Source organism: Mobula birostris, chromosome 13 (genome assembly GCF_030028105.1).
Source record: "Mobula birostris isolate sMobBir1 chromosome 13, sMobBir1.hap1, whole genome shotgun sequence".
NCBI lineage: Eukaryota > Metazoa > Chordata > Chondrichthyes > Myliobatiformes > Myliobatidae > Mobula > Mobula birostris.
Genome location: NC_092382.1, coordinates 89470277 through 89487718, shown reverse-complemented (window position 1 = coordinate 89487718; position 17442 = coordinate 89470277). Strand labels below are relative to the sequence as shown.

At 46.9% G+C, this 17442-nt stretch overlaps 1 protein-coding gene across 1 annotated transcript in view; it reads left to right on the top strand.

Annotated features, from left to right (window-relative positions):
- Window positions 1–1824: 1824 nt before the first annotated feature.
- Window positions 1825–17442, top strand: part of LOC140207126 (NACHT, LRR and PYD domains-containing protein 3-like) — a 35198-nt gene continuing 19580 nt past the window's right edge. Inside the window, 4 exon segments of the mRNA XM_072275457.1 lie at window positions 1825–1884; window positions 8795–8879; window positions 14588–14875; window positions 15439–15605. Coding sequence (XP_072131558.1) covers window positions 8870–8879; window positions 14588–14875; window positions 15439–15605 — 465 coding nt within the window. The 5' untranslated portion in view covers window positions 1825–1884; window positions 8795–8869.

Below are 17442 nucleotides of genomic sequence, written 5' to 3'. Positions count from 1 at the left end.
CGAAGGCCTCCACAGCCCCACCTCTGGTCGGAGGTCCCCAGATCGCTACCAGCGGTTGCAGCTCCGAACATCGCCACCAGCGGTCGGAGGACCCCACATCGCCACTATTGATCGAAAGAGTGCTCGGAGGTCCCCGCGGCGCCACGGGCAGTCGGAAGCTGGAGGAACAACACAGAGGGTTTTGCCGACTGCTTCTCTCACTGGCACACCCTTAAATTCCACTTAAAGAGCAGCCGACTGCATGTGACCGAACTTTGATGACCAGCGGAGTTCTTCTCAGCGATCAGTGTCTGAATGGTTCACTTTCAGACTAAAGGGTACTGACAATGTAAACTGTTTCGTTTACCAGGAAACAAAGGTTGCAGGGACTAGAAGTCTTCAGCTGACCCCGCGACAATTCCTGATTACTGTATATAAGTAAAACGGCGGTTTACCAAACTGCGAAACAACTAGAAAGTGCACATACAGAGTCCACCACAAGTCAGGTCACCCCGATAAAGTCCTTCCCAAAAACATTTGTGGTTGAATGACTCCACTTGAGATAAACAGTTCGCTGCTCATTGTACCAGCACCACGGCAGAGCCGCCACATAGCAGGGAACTGTACATCACACCATACTGGATTCAATGATGAAACTCCAGATTATTTTTTTGTCCCACTGAACTCAGAAGTGTTTCAAATACAAGCGCTCCCACACACGTGACATCACAGTGGTATCTGACGTCTCGTGTCACGTGCCGAATGTCATAGCGCTACTCAGCTGGCGCTCAGACGGCTTAGCTGCCGAGCCTGCAATCAGATGTCCATACACCCCAGTCAGTCCTTCCAGGTGAGGCGACACTTCACCTGTGAGTCGGCTGGGGTGATACACTGCGTCCGGTGCTCCCGGTGTGGCCTTCTATATATTGGCGAGACCCGACGCAGACTGGGAGACCGCTTTGCTGAACACCTACGCTCTGTCCGCCAGAGAAAGCAGGATCTCCCAGTGGCCACACATTTTAATTCCGCATCCCATTCCCATTCTGACATGTCTATCCACGGCCTCCTCTACTGTAAAGATGAAGCCACACTCAGGTTGGAGGAACAACACCTTATATTCCGTCTGGGTAGCCTCCAACCTGATGGCATGAACATCGACTTCTCTAACTTCTGCTATTGCCCCACCTCCCCCTCGTACCCCATTTGTTACTTATTTATATACACACATCCTTTCTCTCTCACTCTGTTTTCTCCCTCTGTCCCTCTCCCTTGCCCATCCTCTGGGTTCCCCCCACCCCTTTTCTTTCTCCCCGGACCTCCTGTACCATGATCCTCTCGTATCCCCTTTTGCCAATCACCTGTCCAGCTCTTGGCTCCATCCCTCCCCCTCCTGTCTTCTCATATCATTTTGGATCTCCCCTCCCCCTCCCACTTTCAAATCTCTTACTAGCTCTTCCTTCAGTTCGTCCTGACGAAAGGTCTCGGCCTGAAACTTCGACTGTATCCCTTCCTAGAGATGCTGCCTGGCCTGCTGCGTTCACCAGCAACTTTGATGTGTGTTGCTTGAATTTCCAGCATCTGCAGAATTCCTGTTGTTTGCGTCCTACAATCAGATGGCCATACTCCTCTCCCACCCACCATCAACAGTGGATTTCAGAGCCACACTATTCCCATTGGTGCAAACGATGTCAATTACTAGTTCAACCCAATAGCTGAGCCAGACCAGCCGAGAGGGCGTTACCCCCTGCTGAGTTCGTCGCCCATTGCCGCTTCGAGCTCTACGTCAGATGGGAACAAATCCCAAAGTAAATGTCCGCCTTCTGATTTATTTCCATTTCCCTCCGAGGGAAGTTGGGGCGTTTGTGAAGCGTCTCCTGCGGCCGGAGTCTGATGTATCACTGAGAGGTAGGAGGAGACCGCTCGGCCCGTCGGTTTGATGCCGGTTCCCCGGGGAGGGAGAGGATGAAGACGGTGAGAGAGGGGGCGGACAGGATGTTTGTCCCGGTGGGGACAGGAGGGGCTCATCTGTGGAAATGTCTGAGCCCACGGTGGTGGCGAGCAGAGGGATTCACCACATTGGGGGGCAAACACCGGCAGACTGTTGACCTGCAAGTGGGGCCAATGGTCCGGACAAAGTGGGGATAGGAGTGGTGTTGGGGGGGCAAGGATGGACCGGCTCGGGGTTGTATTGAATGACAGGACGTGCTAGAGGGGCCGAGTGGCCTGCTCCTGTTCCTGGTCTCTGTGAGTTTAAACACAAGGAATAACCAGACTCTTCCCAGGCCTGCAGGATGTCCCAGTCGGTGTTGTAGGGTCCGGTGCTCGGAGCCCAGTTGTTCCCAAACTCTGTCAACAATTTAGCCAAGGGGCCAAGTTCAACATTTCCGGGTCTATTATTGACAAAAAAATGTATGTTGTGCGATGTTAATGACATGAAACTTAAATTTGTATATTGTTAATGATACAGAATTGTATAATTTCCGTTTGGTGTGTTACCTGAATGTACTTGCCTGTGATGCTGCTGCAGGTCAGTGTTTCTCTGTCTCTGTACCTTCCCGTAGTTACGCACTTGGCAATAAATTCAACAGGACCTGAGAAAACTCCGTGAGATTTAAGTCTTGATTATCATCTTGGCACCCCGGTTGATCAAATGTAAAGAGACAGTGCACTGTTAAATGCAAAACAACAGTGTTGATGATCAGAGGGATCTTGGAGCCCAAGTTCATCGCTCCCTGAAAGTGGCAACACAGATTGACAGGGTGGTTAAGAAGGCAAATGGCATGCTTGTTTTTATTACTCGGCTTATTGTGTTCAAAAGTCAGGTCGGTTTTATAAAACTCCAGTTAGGGCTACATCTAGAGTATTTCATACTGTTGTGGTCACCCCACTCATAGATAGATAGATAGATAGACATACTTTATTGATCCTGAAGGAAGTTGGGTTTCGTTACAGTTGCATCAACCAAGAATAGAGTAAAGTTGTTCAGGCTTTGAGTGGGAGCAGAAGAGGATTCCCAGGATATTGTCTAGATTAGAGGGCATAAGCCATAACTAGAGGTTGGACAAACTGGCATCCTGTCGCACTCACCTCAATAATAAGCAAATGGTTTGAGAGGCTGGTGTAGGACTACATCTGCAGCTTGCTTCCACCCAAACTGGTTCCCCTGCACTTTGCCTACTGACACAACCGATCGACAGGTGACACAACAGAAAGAGCTCTGCACACCATCCTTACATATCTGCAGAACAGGGATGCTTATGTGAGAATGCTGTTCTTTGACTAAAGTTCAACATTCAACATCATAATTCCCTCAGGGTCGACAAGAAGCTCAGAGACCTCGGCCTTCACCCTGTAGCTGGATCCTGGACTTCCTGTCAGATCACCTGCTGGTGGTAAGAGTGGCCTTCCTCACCTCTGCCCCTCTGACCCTCAACACAGGTGCCCCTCAGGGCTGTGTACTAAGCTCCCTCCTCTAGTCTCTGTATACTCATGACTGTGTCACCACCCACAGCTCCAATCTGCTAATTAAATTTGCTGATGACACTACATTTATTGGCCTCATCTCAAATGATAATGAGGTAGCCTACAGAGAAGAAGTCATCACCTTGACACAGTGGTGTCAACGAAACAAACTCTCCCTCATTGTCACAAAAACAAAGGAGCTGATTGTGGACGACAGGAGGAATGGAGACAGGCTAACCCCTATTGACATCAATGGATCTGGGGTTGAGAGGGTGAACAGCTTCAAGTTCCTCAGCATAAACATCACCAAGGATCTCACATGGTCTGTACGTACCGGCTGTGTTGTGAAAAGTGCACAGCAGCACCTCTTTCACCTCAGATGGTTGAAGAAGTTGGGATGGGGCCCCAAATCCTAAGAACTGTCTACAGGGACACAATTGAGAGCATCCTGACTGTCTGCATCACTGCCTGGTATGGGAACTGTACTTCCCTCAATTGCAGGAACCTGAAGAGAGTGGTGTGGACAGCCCAGCGCATCTATAGATGAAAACTTCCCATTATTCAGGACACTATAGAGACAGGTGAGTAAAAAGGACCCGAAGGATCATTGGGGACCCGAGTCACCCCAACCACAATCTGTTCCAGCTGCTATCATTCGGGAAACGGTACTGCAGCAAAAAAGCCAGGCCCAACAGGCTCCGTGACAGCTTCTTCCACCAGGCCATCAGACTGATTAATTTACCCTGATACAGATGTATTTCTATGTTATATTGACTATCCTGTGCACACACTATTTATTATAAATGACTATAGTTGCAGATTTAGACAGAGATGTAACATAAAGATTTTTACTCCTCATGCACATGAAGGATGTAAGTATTAAAGTCAATGCAAACTCGGGCTGTTTTCTCTGGAGCTGTGCAGGCTGGGGTGAAACTTGATAGAGGATTGAAAAGATTACGAGAGACAAAGGTAGTGTAGAGAGACAATAGCTTTATCCCCAGGATGAGATATCTACGACCAGAGGTCATGTGTTTACGGTGAGAGGGGGCAATATTGAAGGAGTTGTGAGGGGCAAGTTTTTGTACTGAGAGAGTGGTGGGTCGCCGGAATGTGCTGACTAGGGTGGTAGTAGAGGCAGATTCATTAGGGACTTTTAAGAAATGAGTGAGAGGAAAATGGAAGGATATGGATATTGTGTAGGCAGAGGGGATTAGTTTACTTGGCCATTTGATTCCTGTGCTGTTGTATTCTATGTTCTCCATCCTATCTCAAGAGGTTTCGGGTTACGGAGGCAGAAGTAGTGAGTGGGAACCACAGATCAGCTGGAGCCCAATATGGGAAATGTGAGAACACCCACTGCAGGAGGAAAAACAAAACTACTGAGTGTGTTTAAATGGTGAGGGATTGAGATGCAATGGGTAGGGAGGGAGGTCAAAGCTACGTAGTATTTATTGTAAAAATTATTGGATATCAGAGTGGAAATGACTTTAATGATTATTTGGGCTCTGTTGAGATTATACCTGGTCCTCATCATATCACGGGTTATGTAGACCAAAGAGCAAATTGCCGGAGGAACTTTCAGAGTCAAGCAGCATCTGTGGAGGGAAATGGACCATCAACATTTCGGGCCGAGACCCTCCCTCTGGACTGAGAGTGGACGGGAAATAGTCAGAGAAAAGAGGTGAGTGGTGGGGGTGGGGCAAGAGCTGGGGAGTGAGAGATGGATCCAGGTGAGGGGGGAGGTGGGAAGGTGGAAGTAGTGACAGGGGTGGGAGGTGAGTGGTTGGGGTAACACGGGGCTGCAGAAGATGGAAATTAATTCCATAGAGGATTAACAAAAAGGTTAGAGAGTATTTGTTATAGAGTGTGCAACGAAGATTCACCAGACAGATCCCTGGAGTGGTGGGGTCATCATATGAAGAAAGATCAAATGTGATAACCCTTTCATTTCGAGAATTGAGGACTGAGAGGTGAACACATTGAAATGCACAACATCATTACAGGTTGAACCAGGGATCCCAGTCTCTGAATAAGGGGGTGGACTGTCCGGGACTGAGATGAGGGGCAATGTCTCCACTCCGAGGGCGGTGAATGTCTGTAAATCCCCACCACAGAGGGCGGTGAAGACTCGGTGATCGTCCTCACATAAAACAGAGGCCGGCAGATGTGTGGAGACTGAAGGGATCAAGCAAATGAGGATCAGGCAGAAACATGTAACTGAGATGGGAGAGCAGCCGACATCTCGTTGATGGTTGGAGGGGCTGAATGGCCACCTCCCGCTGTTTCTCACTTGATGATGTTTCATTGTTCCTGTCCAGGAATGTGACATGCAATTAGTGTTTATAAACACAGCTGTGAGTTCAATGAAACCTGCACATTTCCCGTTTGGGTGCGAATTGTATGTTGGACTCTGTGACCCAGGAAGGTGAGGGAAATATTTTAAAAAGTAGCTAGAAATAATTGATTCGGGAAGCGTGGAGCAGAGGCACCCCAACGGTCACGTGATCCTGTTTACCGCAGATCCTCAGCATCTGCGGGTTTGTGTCAGTAGCTTAGCGCATGCTCAGTCCATTTTGTGTTGACGTGGATTGTCTGCAGGGTCGGGCGCGGGAGAGTACCCTCGCCGCACTGGGGTGGGGAGCCGGGGGAGGAGAGGTCGCTGACATCAGGTTCCCATCGGTGAGTACTGAGGTCGTTCCCGAGTCCGGAGGTTTGATGTTCGGCAGTAATCCCGTTAACTCCCCGAACTGTCGGCGGTTTCATTTTGACATCAGCTACATTTTTAATATTTCCCTGTATATGTGCTCCGCATACACGGAACTCTCCCTGCAGAATCACCCAGGCCGTCTGTTTCCACGGAATAAAGTGGGGAAACAGGTCATTGCTGCTCATGGGAGAGCCGCCCACCGGTCACGTGAGGCTGCTGACCCAGGCCCCACCCCCGCTTTGATGACGCGACAAGCACGCTCCGCCTGCTCACTGCCCGGACCGCCGCTGGTTTTCTCCCCGTTCTTTGTCGAAGCGGGTCGTGAGCGGGTGCCGGACCTCGACCCCTTAAAAAGTTGGGAAATAGTTGCAGTGAGAGTGAATGTGTCCAGAACTACCAGTTACGCCTCTGTCAGACCCCAGGTCTGGTAATGTGCTGTCAGCAGCCCAGCTCTTCTGAAGTAGTTTTAAGTCAGTTCTAATGTTTCCTTGCTTGGCTGTGTCACATCATAATCATCGCAAAATGGGTTGACAATTTCCTCCCTTTATAAGATGCTCAAGTGCTCCGTGCTGTAGTGATTGCAGAAATGTGGAATGACTATGAAGTACAGCAACATGTCATTGATGCCTCCGGCTATGCAAGCTGCAGTGATAATACTTACCCTCGAGTATATCATCCTGCAGGCCTCTACTGCCAACAAGCTCTTTTGGAGCAAAATGTCCCAACACCGCATTTCCTTCAGCCCTAACTAGCAAATGCCAACCAATAATTTACATTTACATACGCCAGGCCTCATGAAGTACATTTCTATGAATGAAATTGTCAGAACCCATGGATATGCAATGAAGCAGAAGTTGGAATTGGAAAGAATCTGTGTTCCAGTTTGATCCTGTACCAAAGTGATCAAGTTATACCTGAACTTGAGATGAACAAATCTCTTTACAGGCAGGTCTGCTAGAGCTGCCTGGGTCAGTTTAAACTCTGTTGGTTGTGTGATGGGAATCAGTGTTGGGTCAGGTAATGGAGCAGTTGATGTAAGGGTATATTCAATGTTCAGAAAGACTGTGGAAGGATGGGTTGTGGACACAGCATCATGTAGACAATTGGATGGGTTGAAATGTGTTTACTTCAATACAATAAGTATTCAGAATAAGAGGAACTTAGAACCTGGTTCAGTACATAGATGGTACATGTTATCACCATTACACTGTTACATGGACAGGATTGGCTGTTTGATGTTCCAGGGTTTAGATGTTTCAAACTGCTTGTGGAAGGAGGTAGAAGGGTGACAAGTCTAATTGCTAATCAGAGATGGTATCACAGCTACAGAAACAGGACATCATGCAGAGACCATCTACCAATTCGATGTGGGAGAAAGAAAGTCAGAAACGGGAAGGGAGCAATCACTTTGGGAGTATTCTAAACGTGCCCCCTCCAAATGTCTATCAGGACAACGAGGAGCAGAAATGTGCGCAGCTTTTAGAAAGGTGCAAATATAACAGGTTGTTACAATTGGTGACTTCAACTTGTATCACTTTCCAACTCCATCTTCCAAAATGTTTAAATGGGGCAGAATGTGTTCTGTGTGTTCAGGAAGGATTGCTGATTAAGTATGTGGGTGGCCAACTGGAGGCCATTACCATATCAAGAACTAGGCAGCAAAGCTGGTCAGATAACAGATGTCTTGGTGGGTGACCTTTTTGGAGATAGTGACCGAAACACCCTGGCTTTTATCATGGTCATGGATGAGGACAGGAGCAGATGATATGGGGGAGTATTTAATTAGTGGATGGATAATTATGATGGTATCGGTCAAGAACTTGTGAGTGTAAATTGGGAAAAGAATTTCTCAAGGAAATGATAATTAAATGTGGAGCTTGCTTCAGGATCAATTGGAGGGGGTTCTGGATAGATCTGTCCCTCAGACATGGGAAGAATATTCCGATTAGTTCACAAGAGATGGGAATGTGTCATCGAGGAGAAAAAAAGTTCTTTAGGTTTAGGAAGCAACATTCAGGCAAGTGTCTTGAGAATTATAAGGTAGCTCGGACTAAGGTTAAGAATGGACTTAGAGGTAGAAGGGAACTTGAAGCCCAAGGCATTTATGATTAAGGAAAGCACCAAGGCTTTGGAGAGGATGCAGGGAAGAATTCCAAGGATGTTGCCTGGATTAGAGATCTCATCTTATAAGGAAAGGTTGAGTGACTGAGGATGAGGTGAATTGATGGGGGGGGGGGGGTATAGATTGAGAGGCATAGATAGAGTCGACAGACAACACCTTTTTCTCAGAGCACCAGCGGCTAATACCTGAGGACATCTGTATAAGGTGGTGGACTCTATATGAGCACAACATCATGAGGCCACAGAATGCTACTGTGCTGTAATGTTCTCTGTTCCCTGGTTGAAACTTCTCTGTGTATTAAAGCTACCATATATTCTTCAAATATTAACCATTGCTGATATCATTCATGCACCAGGTATCACCGGACAGGCATACAGACAGGGTGTAGAAGTTGATGTTAATGGGGAATGCTTGGTCCCTAAGCCAAGTGCTGCTCAGATACAGGGGATGGAGATACTATCGTATTAGCAAAGTATTTGTACTCTCTCTGACTCACTGTCTGCTTGTTGTGTGTAATTCAGAGCATCACCAGTAGGCAGAACTTACCTTCACCGGGACCAAAGTGTAAACAAGAAGACGACAATCGTCAGAACAGAATGGGCACAGGTATGTTCACTGGAATCTTTCTAATTAAACTTCTGTCCTGTTGATGCACATGTAACCTAAGTATCAGTGGGAGAAACGTGCACAGGCACTAAGGGGGCACTGAAAAGTTTCATCAAACAGGGTTATTGATCCCACTGGTAAAGTGGCCTTGAGTAATGGATCAATCAACAGTTCGAATGCAGGGGCCTGACACTGGTAATGGTCAAAGCACTACAGTCACCATGCAGAGTTTCACCTGAGTGAAAGAAGCAAGAGATCCTGAGTCAGTGAAGCACAGAGAGGAAAGTGACAGCGGTTCTTGTGAGTGATGTAACAGTCCAGGGAATAGTCAGGGTCTGTTTCATCTCTATAGACAGGCCCGGATGTAGAAGACATCTCTATCTTTTGTTTATAAAAGTCAGTGCCAGATGACTGGAGCATTTCTGTGATTTCAGAGATTGTGTGATAACAAACAGGTCCGCGGAGGATGCCATCTTATTATCTCTTCGTACTGTGCTGACACACCTGGAGGGAAAGGGCAGATACGTGAGGATGTTGTTTGCTGATTATAGCTCTGCTTTTAATACTGTCATCCCCAGCAAGCTCATCTCCAAGCTCCACCAGCCAGGCCTCAGCTCATCACCCTGCAACTGGTCCTGAATTTCTTGTCAGAGCGTTCACAGGCAATGAGACTGGGCCCTCACCTGTCCTCCACTACTATCCTGAACACTGGTACACCACAAGGTTGTGTATAGAGTCCCATACTCTACTCCCTCTTCACTTACGACCTGCATTGAACACCAATACCATCATCAAATTCGCAGACAACACAACAGTGATCGGGTTGATCTCCAACAGAGACGAATCAGCGTACAGAGCAAAGGTACAGAACTTAGTGAGCTGGTGCTCAGAGAGCAACCCATCTCTGAATACAGCAAAGACTAAGGAGCTAATTATCAATTTTGGAAAGTCACGGGTTGACGAATATGCTCCAGTCTACATTAACGAAGACATAGTGGATAGAGTGTCCAGTTTCAGGTTTCTGGGAATACGTATCTCAGAAGACCTTACATGGTCTACTAACACCAGTACAATAGTTAAGAAAGCACAGCAACGCTTGTTTTTTCCTCAGGATGCTGAAGAAAGCTGGTCTACCTGGACAGATGCCGGTGATCTTTTACCGCTGCACCATAGAGAGCACCTCAACATGCTGCATCTCTGTGTGGTATCTCAGTTGTACAGCAGCTGATAGGAAAGCACTTCAGCGGGTCGTCTCTAGCGCACTGAAGATCATCGGCCACAGCTCCCAGCCCTGGAGGACACCTACAGCTCACGCTGCCTAAGGAAAGCTACAAGCATCTGTAAGGCCAATACACACCCATGCAATCGTCCGTTTGAACTTCTTCCATCTGGCAAACGTTATAAGTTTTTCTATGCCCCGCACTTCCAGACTAAAAAATAGCTTTTTCCCCAGAGCTATAATTGCTCTGAACCAATCGATCAAGCATCATCCATAAATGTGTTATATTGCTACTTTAATACTGGTTTTATGGCTGTCATGCATCTGAGTTGTGTTTTTGTACTGCTGGAAATTGCTTGTGCTGGCTGGTTACTTGATTTTATTTATTGTTTACTTTATTTGTTGTTTTATAGAATTGAGTATGAGAGTTGCAAACTCATTTTCGCTGTATTGGTGCATGACAAGTTGTACGATGCAATGACAATAAAGATATTTCATTTCATTTCAAAGCATTTCATGTTTTTGAAGAGCAGCTTTAAATTTCCTGTTTTTTTTTTGTCTGCTGCACAGTGTGGACTGTTTAGATATTTTAATGCCCCAGTAAATATCTGGACTGAGGACCACTGGTGAGCGTGGGTTTTTCAGAAATTGCTTAAGGTCCTTTGATGCTGACTGAAATGGCCTGGGGTCTTTGAGGAATATGATTATGAAGACACATAATCCTCTCTTTTATTGTCATTGAGTAATGCATGCACTAAGAAATGATATATTACTTCCTCCGTTGTGATATCACAAAACACAGGACAAACCAAGACTGAAAAAACTGACTAAACCACATAATTATAACATATACAACAGGAATTCTGCAGATGTTGGAAATTCAAGCAACACACATCAAAGTTGCTGGTGAACGCAGCAGGCCAGGCAGCATCTCTAGGAAGAGGTACAGTCGACGTTTCGGGCCGAGACCCTTTGTCAGGACTAACTGAAGGAAGAGTGAGTAAGGAATTTGAAAGTGGGAGGGGGAGGGGGAGATCCAAAATGATAAGAGAAGACAGGAGGGGGAGGGATAGAGCCAAGAGCTGGACAGGTGATTGGCAAAAGGGATACGAGAAGATCATGGGACAGGAGGTCCGGGAAGAAAGACGGGGGGGGGGGGGAACCCAGAGGATGGGCAAGGGGTATAGTCAGGGGGACAGAGGGAGAAAAAGGAGAGTGAGAGAAAGAATGTGTGTATAAAAATAAGTAACAGATGGGGTACGAGGGGGAGGTGGGGCATTAGCGGAAGTTAGAGAAGTCGATGTTCATGCCATCAGGTTGGATGCTACCCAGACGGAATATAAGGTGTTGTTCCTCCAACCTGAGTGTGGCTTCATCTTTACAGTAGAGGAGGCCGTGGATAGACATGTCAGAACGGGAATGGGACGTGGAATTAAAGTGGGTGGCCACTAGGAGATCCTGCTTTCTCTGGCGGACAGAGCGAGACCCGACGCAGACTGGGAGACCGCTTTACTGAACACCTACGCTCTGTCCGCCAGAGAAAGCAGGATCTCCCAGTGGCCACACATTTTAATTCCACATCCCATTCCCATTCTGACATGTCTATCCACGGCCTCCTCTACTGTAAAGATGAAGCCACACTCAGGTTGGAGGAACAACACCTTATATTCCATCTGGGTAGCCTCCAACCTGATGGCATGAACATTGACTTCTCTAACTTCTGCTCATGCCCCACCTTCCCCTCATACCCCATCTGTTATTTATTTATATACACACATCCTTTCTCTCTCTCTCCGTTTTCTCCCTCTGTCCCTCTCCCTTGCCCATCCTCTGGGTTCCCCCCACACCTTTTCTTTCTCCCCGGACCTCCTGTACCATGATTCTCTCGTATCCGTTTTGCCAATCACCTGTCCAGCTCTTGGCTCCATCCCTCCCCCTCCTGTCTTCTCCTATCATTTTGGATCTCCCCCTCCCCCTCCCACTTTCAAATCTCTTACTAGCTCTTCCTTCAGTTAGTCCTAACGAAGGGTCTCGGCCTGAAACGTCGACTGTACCTCTTCCTAGAGATGCTGCCTGGCCTGCTGCGTTCACCAGCAACTTTGATGTGTGTTAATTATAACTTATAGTTACAAATAGTGTAACAATACCATAACTTGATGAAGAAGTCCGTGAGCACAGTAAAGTTCTAAGTTTCTCAAATGTCCCACATCTCACACAGACGGGAGAAGGAAGAAAAACTCTCCCTGCCATGCCGACCACAATCCAACTCTGAGTCATCCGAAAACTTCAAGCTCTGATCAGCTCTCCAACACTGAGTACTGAGCGCCATCTCTGTCCGAATGATTCGACCTCTTTCTCGTTCGCCAAAAGCAGGCAAGGCCAGGGATTTTGAGGCCTACCCTTCGAAAGATTCCCCTCCACACAGTAACGACAGCAGCGGATGGGCGTTTCAGAAATGTCTCCAGATGTTCCTCTCTGCTTTCACGTCCATTCCCCATCATATCAGAATTGTCCACGGCCCCTATTTAACAGATACGATATCATTTTTCACCGGAGGGCTGTGCACACGCCGGCGTGCCGCCATCTTCTCCTCCCGCCTCAGAAACCAGCAGAAGACAAGTATGGAAACAAGAAGGCTAATGGGACAACGTAATGTCGTTTGTGTGTAGGATCCCATGACATTTCAACAGGGTAACTAGAGTAGGTAACACACAAAATCCTGGAGAAACTCAGCAGGTCAGGCAGCATCTACAGAGGGAAATGAATAATCAATGTCTGTGCTGAGGCTGTGAAACAGATAATGTGCTCATTCAATCCAATCTCTTGTAATAGAAATATTGGATTCCAAGCAATACCCTACTGAATCTTCTGTGCACCCTCTCCAGTACAAATACATCCTTCTTGAGGTGTTGTTACCAGAATGGCACACACTGTTCCAACTGGCCCAACCAACAGTTTATAAAGTTGTCACAAGTGCTCTGCTGCAGCTGATGACAATCGCTTCCTCACGTGGTCTACCTGTGCTGCTGCTTCAGTGATCTTTCGATTCATTAAAAGTTCACTGTAAATGTATGATCACGCTACACCGTGTACGATGGCTATTGCACTGCTAAAGAGGTACAGCGGAGAGCATCCTGACTCGTTGCCAGACTGTCTGATTTGACAGCAACAATGGCCATGAACGGGAAAGCCTGCAAGAAGTGTTGGACATAGCTCAGTCCTTCCGCACCATTGTGCCCTCCCCACCAGACGGCCCTATCACAAGAAAACAGCACCTATCGACAAATAAGCCCGCCATCCAGACCATGCGCTCTCCTCACTGCTGCCACACAGGAGCCTTTGCTTTCACACTGGCAGGATCAGGAACAGCTTGCTTGAACCGCTCATTTGTTGTGCAGATCTGAGTCACGGGACCACAAAACTGGGAACCTGGGTACTTGTGACTGGAAAAGCTTGGAATGGATACCAGAGAGACTCAATGTAGACTAGAGAAGCACAGTATGTAGACTTGGGACTCTCAGAATGTAGAGGCAGGACACACACTGAGAATAAAGGTACCCTGTCCTCAAGCCACTAATGCCAAAACGTCACTGTGCAAACTTTGCTGGGTCCATTACAGAATCAGAAACAGAATTGTGGTATTACTTGGTAAGGTGTTTCTGTCTCCAGTGTGACCAAAGGAAGAGTTCATACATAGGAATTCCAACGGAACATTGTTGCCTTGACAAATTACTGACCAATGAATCTCGTGGCCAAGGTCAGCTGCTCTCTCTCTGCTGGGTCCATCTTTGTGTGGTCGAGACCACACTGTCCTGTCCGATCCATCATCTCCTTAGAACCCAATACCCCCACCAGTAATAATCTTGTCATTCTCCTGTACACTCTTTCCTAGAACTGCACACAAAACTCTCTCAGTGAGGCTTTGCCAATGACCTGTATAGTTATTACATTTCGATCATCATTCAGGGGATGGGATGGGTCCCAGGGAACCAGGGAGCATGGGTCTCAAGGTAATAGGTCTCATGAGGTCTTCTGGTGATGGTCAGTCTGTGATCCAGGGGACCTGACAGTGTGTGACGCTACGAATGGAGAGAGTATGATCTAGTGGTTCGGATGAGGTGTAATCCTGTAGCTAATCTGTGTGTGACCCATGAGAACTGGACAGTGTGTGGCCCAGGGAGATTTTTATTTGTGGAAGATGATCCCAGTGATATTTCCCAGTGCCACTAAGATCCCCTGGTCATCAGTGTGTTCAACTACTGAGAAGCCGGTGATCAGTATTGTTGTGTCTGTCCTGTTCTCTTTATGGGAGTGGATGTGTCCAGTCACTGGCTTATCAGGAAGGTCACTGGCAGGGAGTGTGGTTCACACTCACAGTGCAGTCCCACTGCAGATCTGCTCAGCCAGAATCTCGGCTCCATTGTGAATCCTTGTTCTGCTCAGCTCCTAATTGACTCCAGTATAACCTGCAGTTCACCATTTATTTCAGGTGGGAAATTAAATCGGGTACGGCAAATACTGAAGAGATTTTTGCCAGGCAGCTCATCAAGAGAAGATGATCAGGACATGGGCAGCAAGTTACCGAAGCAGGGTCGGATTGAGAGCAATGTCCCAGTTGAATGTGGTCCGGCCGCAGAGGAGGAGGAGCAAATTCAGCCCAGAGACCTTGAGGTTGGAGGCACCGTTCAGGACCCTGCAACCAGCACAAGTGAGGCGACTGTCTGTCAGCTCGGAAGCTCATTGAACACGGAATTGTCAGGTCCCAAACGAGGAATGGGTAAGTGAAATATGAGGGTGAGGTAGGGAGGAGGGAACATGTGAGGCTTTGTTGGAGGGTTGGACAGACAGGAGAGAAAATTGTGTGGATGGGGTACATGTGGTGCAGTGGGGCACCCATTACCCCACTACAGGAATACTACCTGCTCTGAGGGTTTCCAGGATGTGTATTGGGGAAACGCAGCTGCCCAGATGAAGAGAGTATTTCTGGGATGTGAATTAAGGGAGTGTAGCCGCCGGATGGAGGGAGTATCTCTGGGAAGTGAGTATCAGTGACTGACCCAGAATTACATTGCCCATCCTACATCGAACTGGGTGCATGGATGGGGTGAGGGGGGTGGAAACTGGTTTCTGGTAAAGTGGTCCTTCTGGTAATGTAATGCCTAAAGCAGTTTTGAGTTTGTTTTAAGGCCTGTGCTGGAGATTGGGACAAAATCTGTATTTGTGACTGAATAAAGCTGAACACTGAGATTGGACAGATGATGAGTTTGCTGAGTGTTGTGAGAGCAGTGGAGATGAGGGATATTTAAGATGGTGGTGACTTTCTCCTTCTTATATTTGCAGACTCAGCGTCTACGATCTCTGATCTCCTGGCACAGTGGGACGAATATCGACTGTACCAACCGACAAAGTTCTACAGGGACAGACTGAAACAAGCAATTGAAGAGAGGGTTGAAAGACCTGGTTGGATGTTGACAAAGGAGGGACATTTCAGTAGAGAAGAAAACGAGGTGAGTGTATTTAGTGTATTGTCACGTAGCTGCTAGTATCCGAGGGGATAGATTAAAATTAATCACCCACATGTTCTAGCGGATCTACATGGCAGTGGAGACTTTGATCTCTGACTTGCCTTCTGCAGATCTGGCCTCCTCTGTAAAAGCTGTTGAGGTGGGGAGACCTGTGAACTGTAGGTTCATATCTGGTGTGGGAGCAGTGGCTGCATATCTGCTCTGTTGAATAGCCATTCAGTCTAACATTTACTTCACATCTGGTCAGGGCCATTGTTCAAATTCAGTTGAGGTGTTTAATCCAGGATGAATATTAAGGCCATGAGATAAAAGAGCAGAGTTCACCTATATGGCCCATCGAGTCTGCTCCAGCATTTCAACATGCATGATCTATTTCCATTCAGCCCTAATCTCCTGCCTCTCCCCGTGTCTCTTCATGCCCCGACTAATCAAGAAGATATCACCCCACCCAATAACTTGGCCTCCACCAGCACCTGAATCACCACCCTAAAGATATTCCTCCTCATTTTGGGTCTAAATGGATGTCCCTTTGTCCTGAAGCTGTGTTCACTGGCCTTAGACATCCCACCATATGAAACACCCTCTCCACATCCACTCTATCTAGGCATTTCAACATTTGATAGGTTTCAATGAGGTCACCCTCATTCTCAGAATTCCAGTGAATACAGGCCAGAGCCATCAGACGCTCTTCATATGACAAGCCTTTCAATACCAGAATCATCTTCGAGAACCTCCTTTTGAACCATCTCCAATGTCAGCACGTGCTTTCTTAGAAGAGGGGCCTCAACAGAGCTTTATAAAGGGTCAATGTTGTATCTTTGCTTTATATTCTTGTCTTCTCAAAATAAATTCTAACATTGCGTTTGCCTTCCTCACCACTGATTCAACCTGCAAATTAACCTTCAGGGAGTCCTACGCAAGGTCTCCCAAGACCATTTGCACCACAGATTTTTGAATTTTCTCTCCATTTATAAAATGGAGATCTACGCTTTAATTTTTACCAAAGTATGTGACCACATACTTCCTACCCTGTATTCCATTTGCCACTTCTTTGACCGTTCTCCTAATCTGTCCAAGTCCTTCTGTAGGCTGTATACTTCCTCAAACCTACCTGCCTCTCCACCTATCTTAGTATCGTCCACAAACATCACTACAAAGCCGTCAAATCCATCATCTAAAGCATTGACATATAAAGTAAATAGAAGTGGTCCCAGCAAAGATCCCTGTGCAATACCAGTAGTCATTGGCAGCTAAGCAGAAAAAGCTCCCATTCTTCCCACTCATAACCTACTGCCAGTATAGCCAAAGCAAGATTCCATCTTTCCTGTAATACCATGTGCTCTTAACTTGTTAAGCAGCCTCATGTTTGCCACCTTGTTAAAGACCTTTCGAAAATGCAAGTACATAACAACCACTGATTCTCCTCTGTCTCTCTAGCTTGTTACTTCTTCAAAGAACTGCAACAGGTTTGTCAGGCAATTTTTTTTCTCTTTAGGAAGCATGGTTCTACAGCCTGTTTTGTCACGAGCATCCAGGTACCCTGAAACCACATCCTTAACAATCAAATCCAAAATCTTCCCAACAAACTAGGATATATTTTTCTTTCTTCCTCCCCTTCTTGAAGAATACAGTGATATTTTTAATTTTACAGTGCTGAAGAACCATGCAAGAATCAATTGATTTTTGAAAGATCATTACGAATACCTCCACGATTTCTTCAGTCTTGTCTTTCAGAACTCTGGGGTGTAGACCATCTTCCTGGTGATTTATCTACCTTCAGTTTCCCAAGAATGTTCTCCTTGGTGATGGCAACATCACA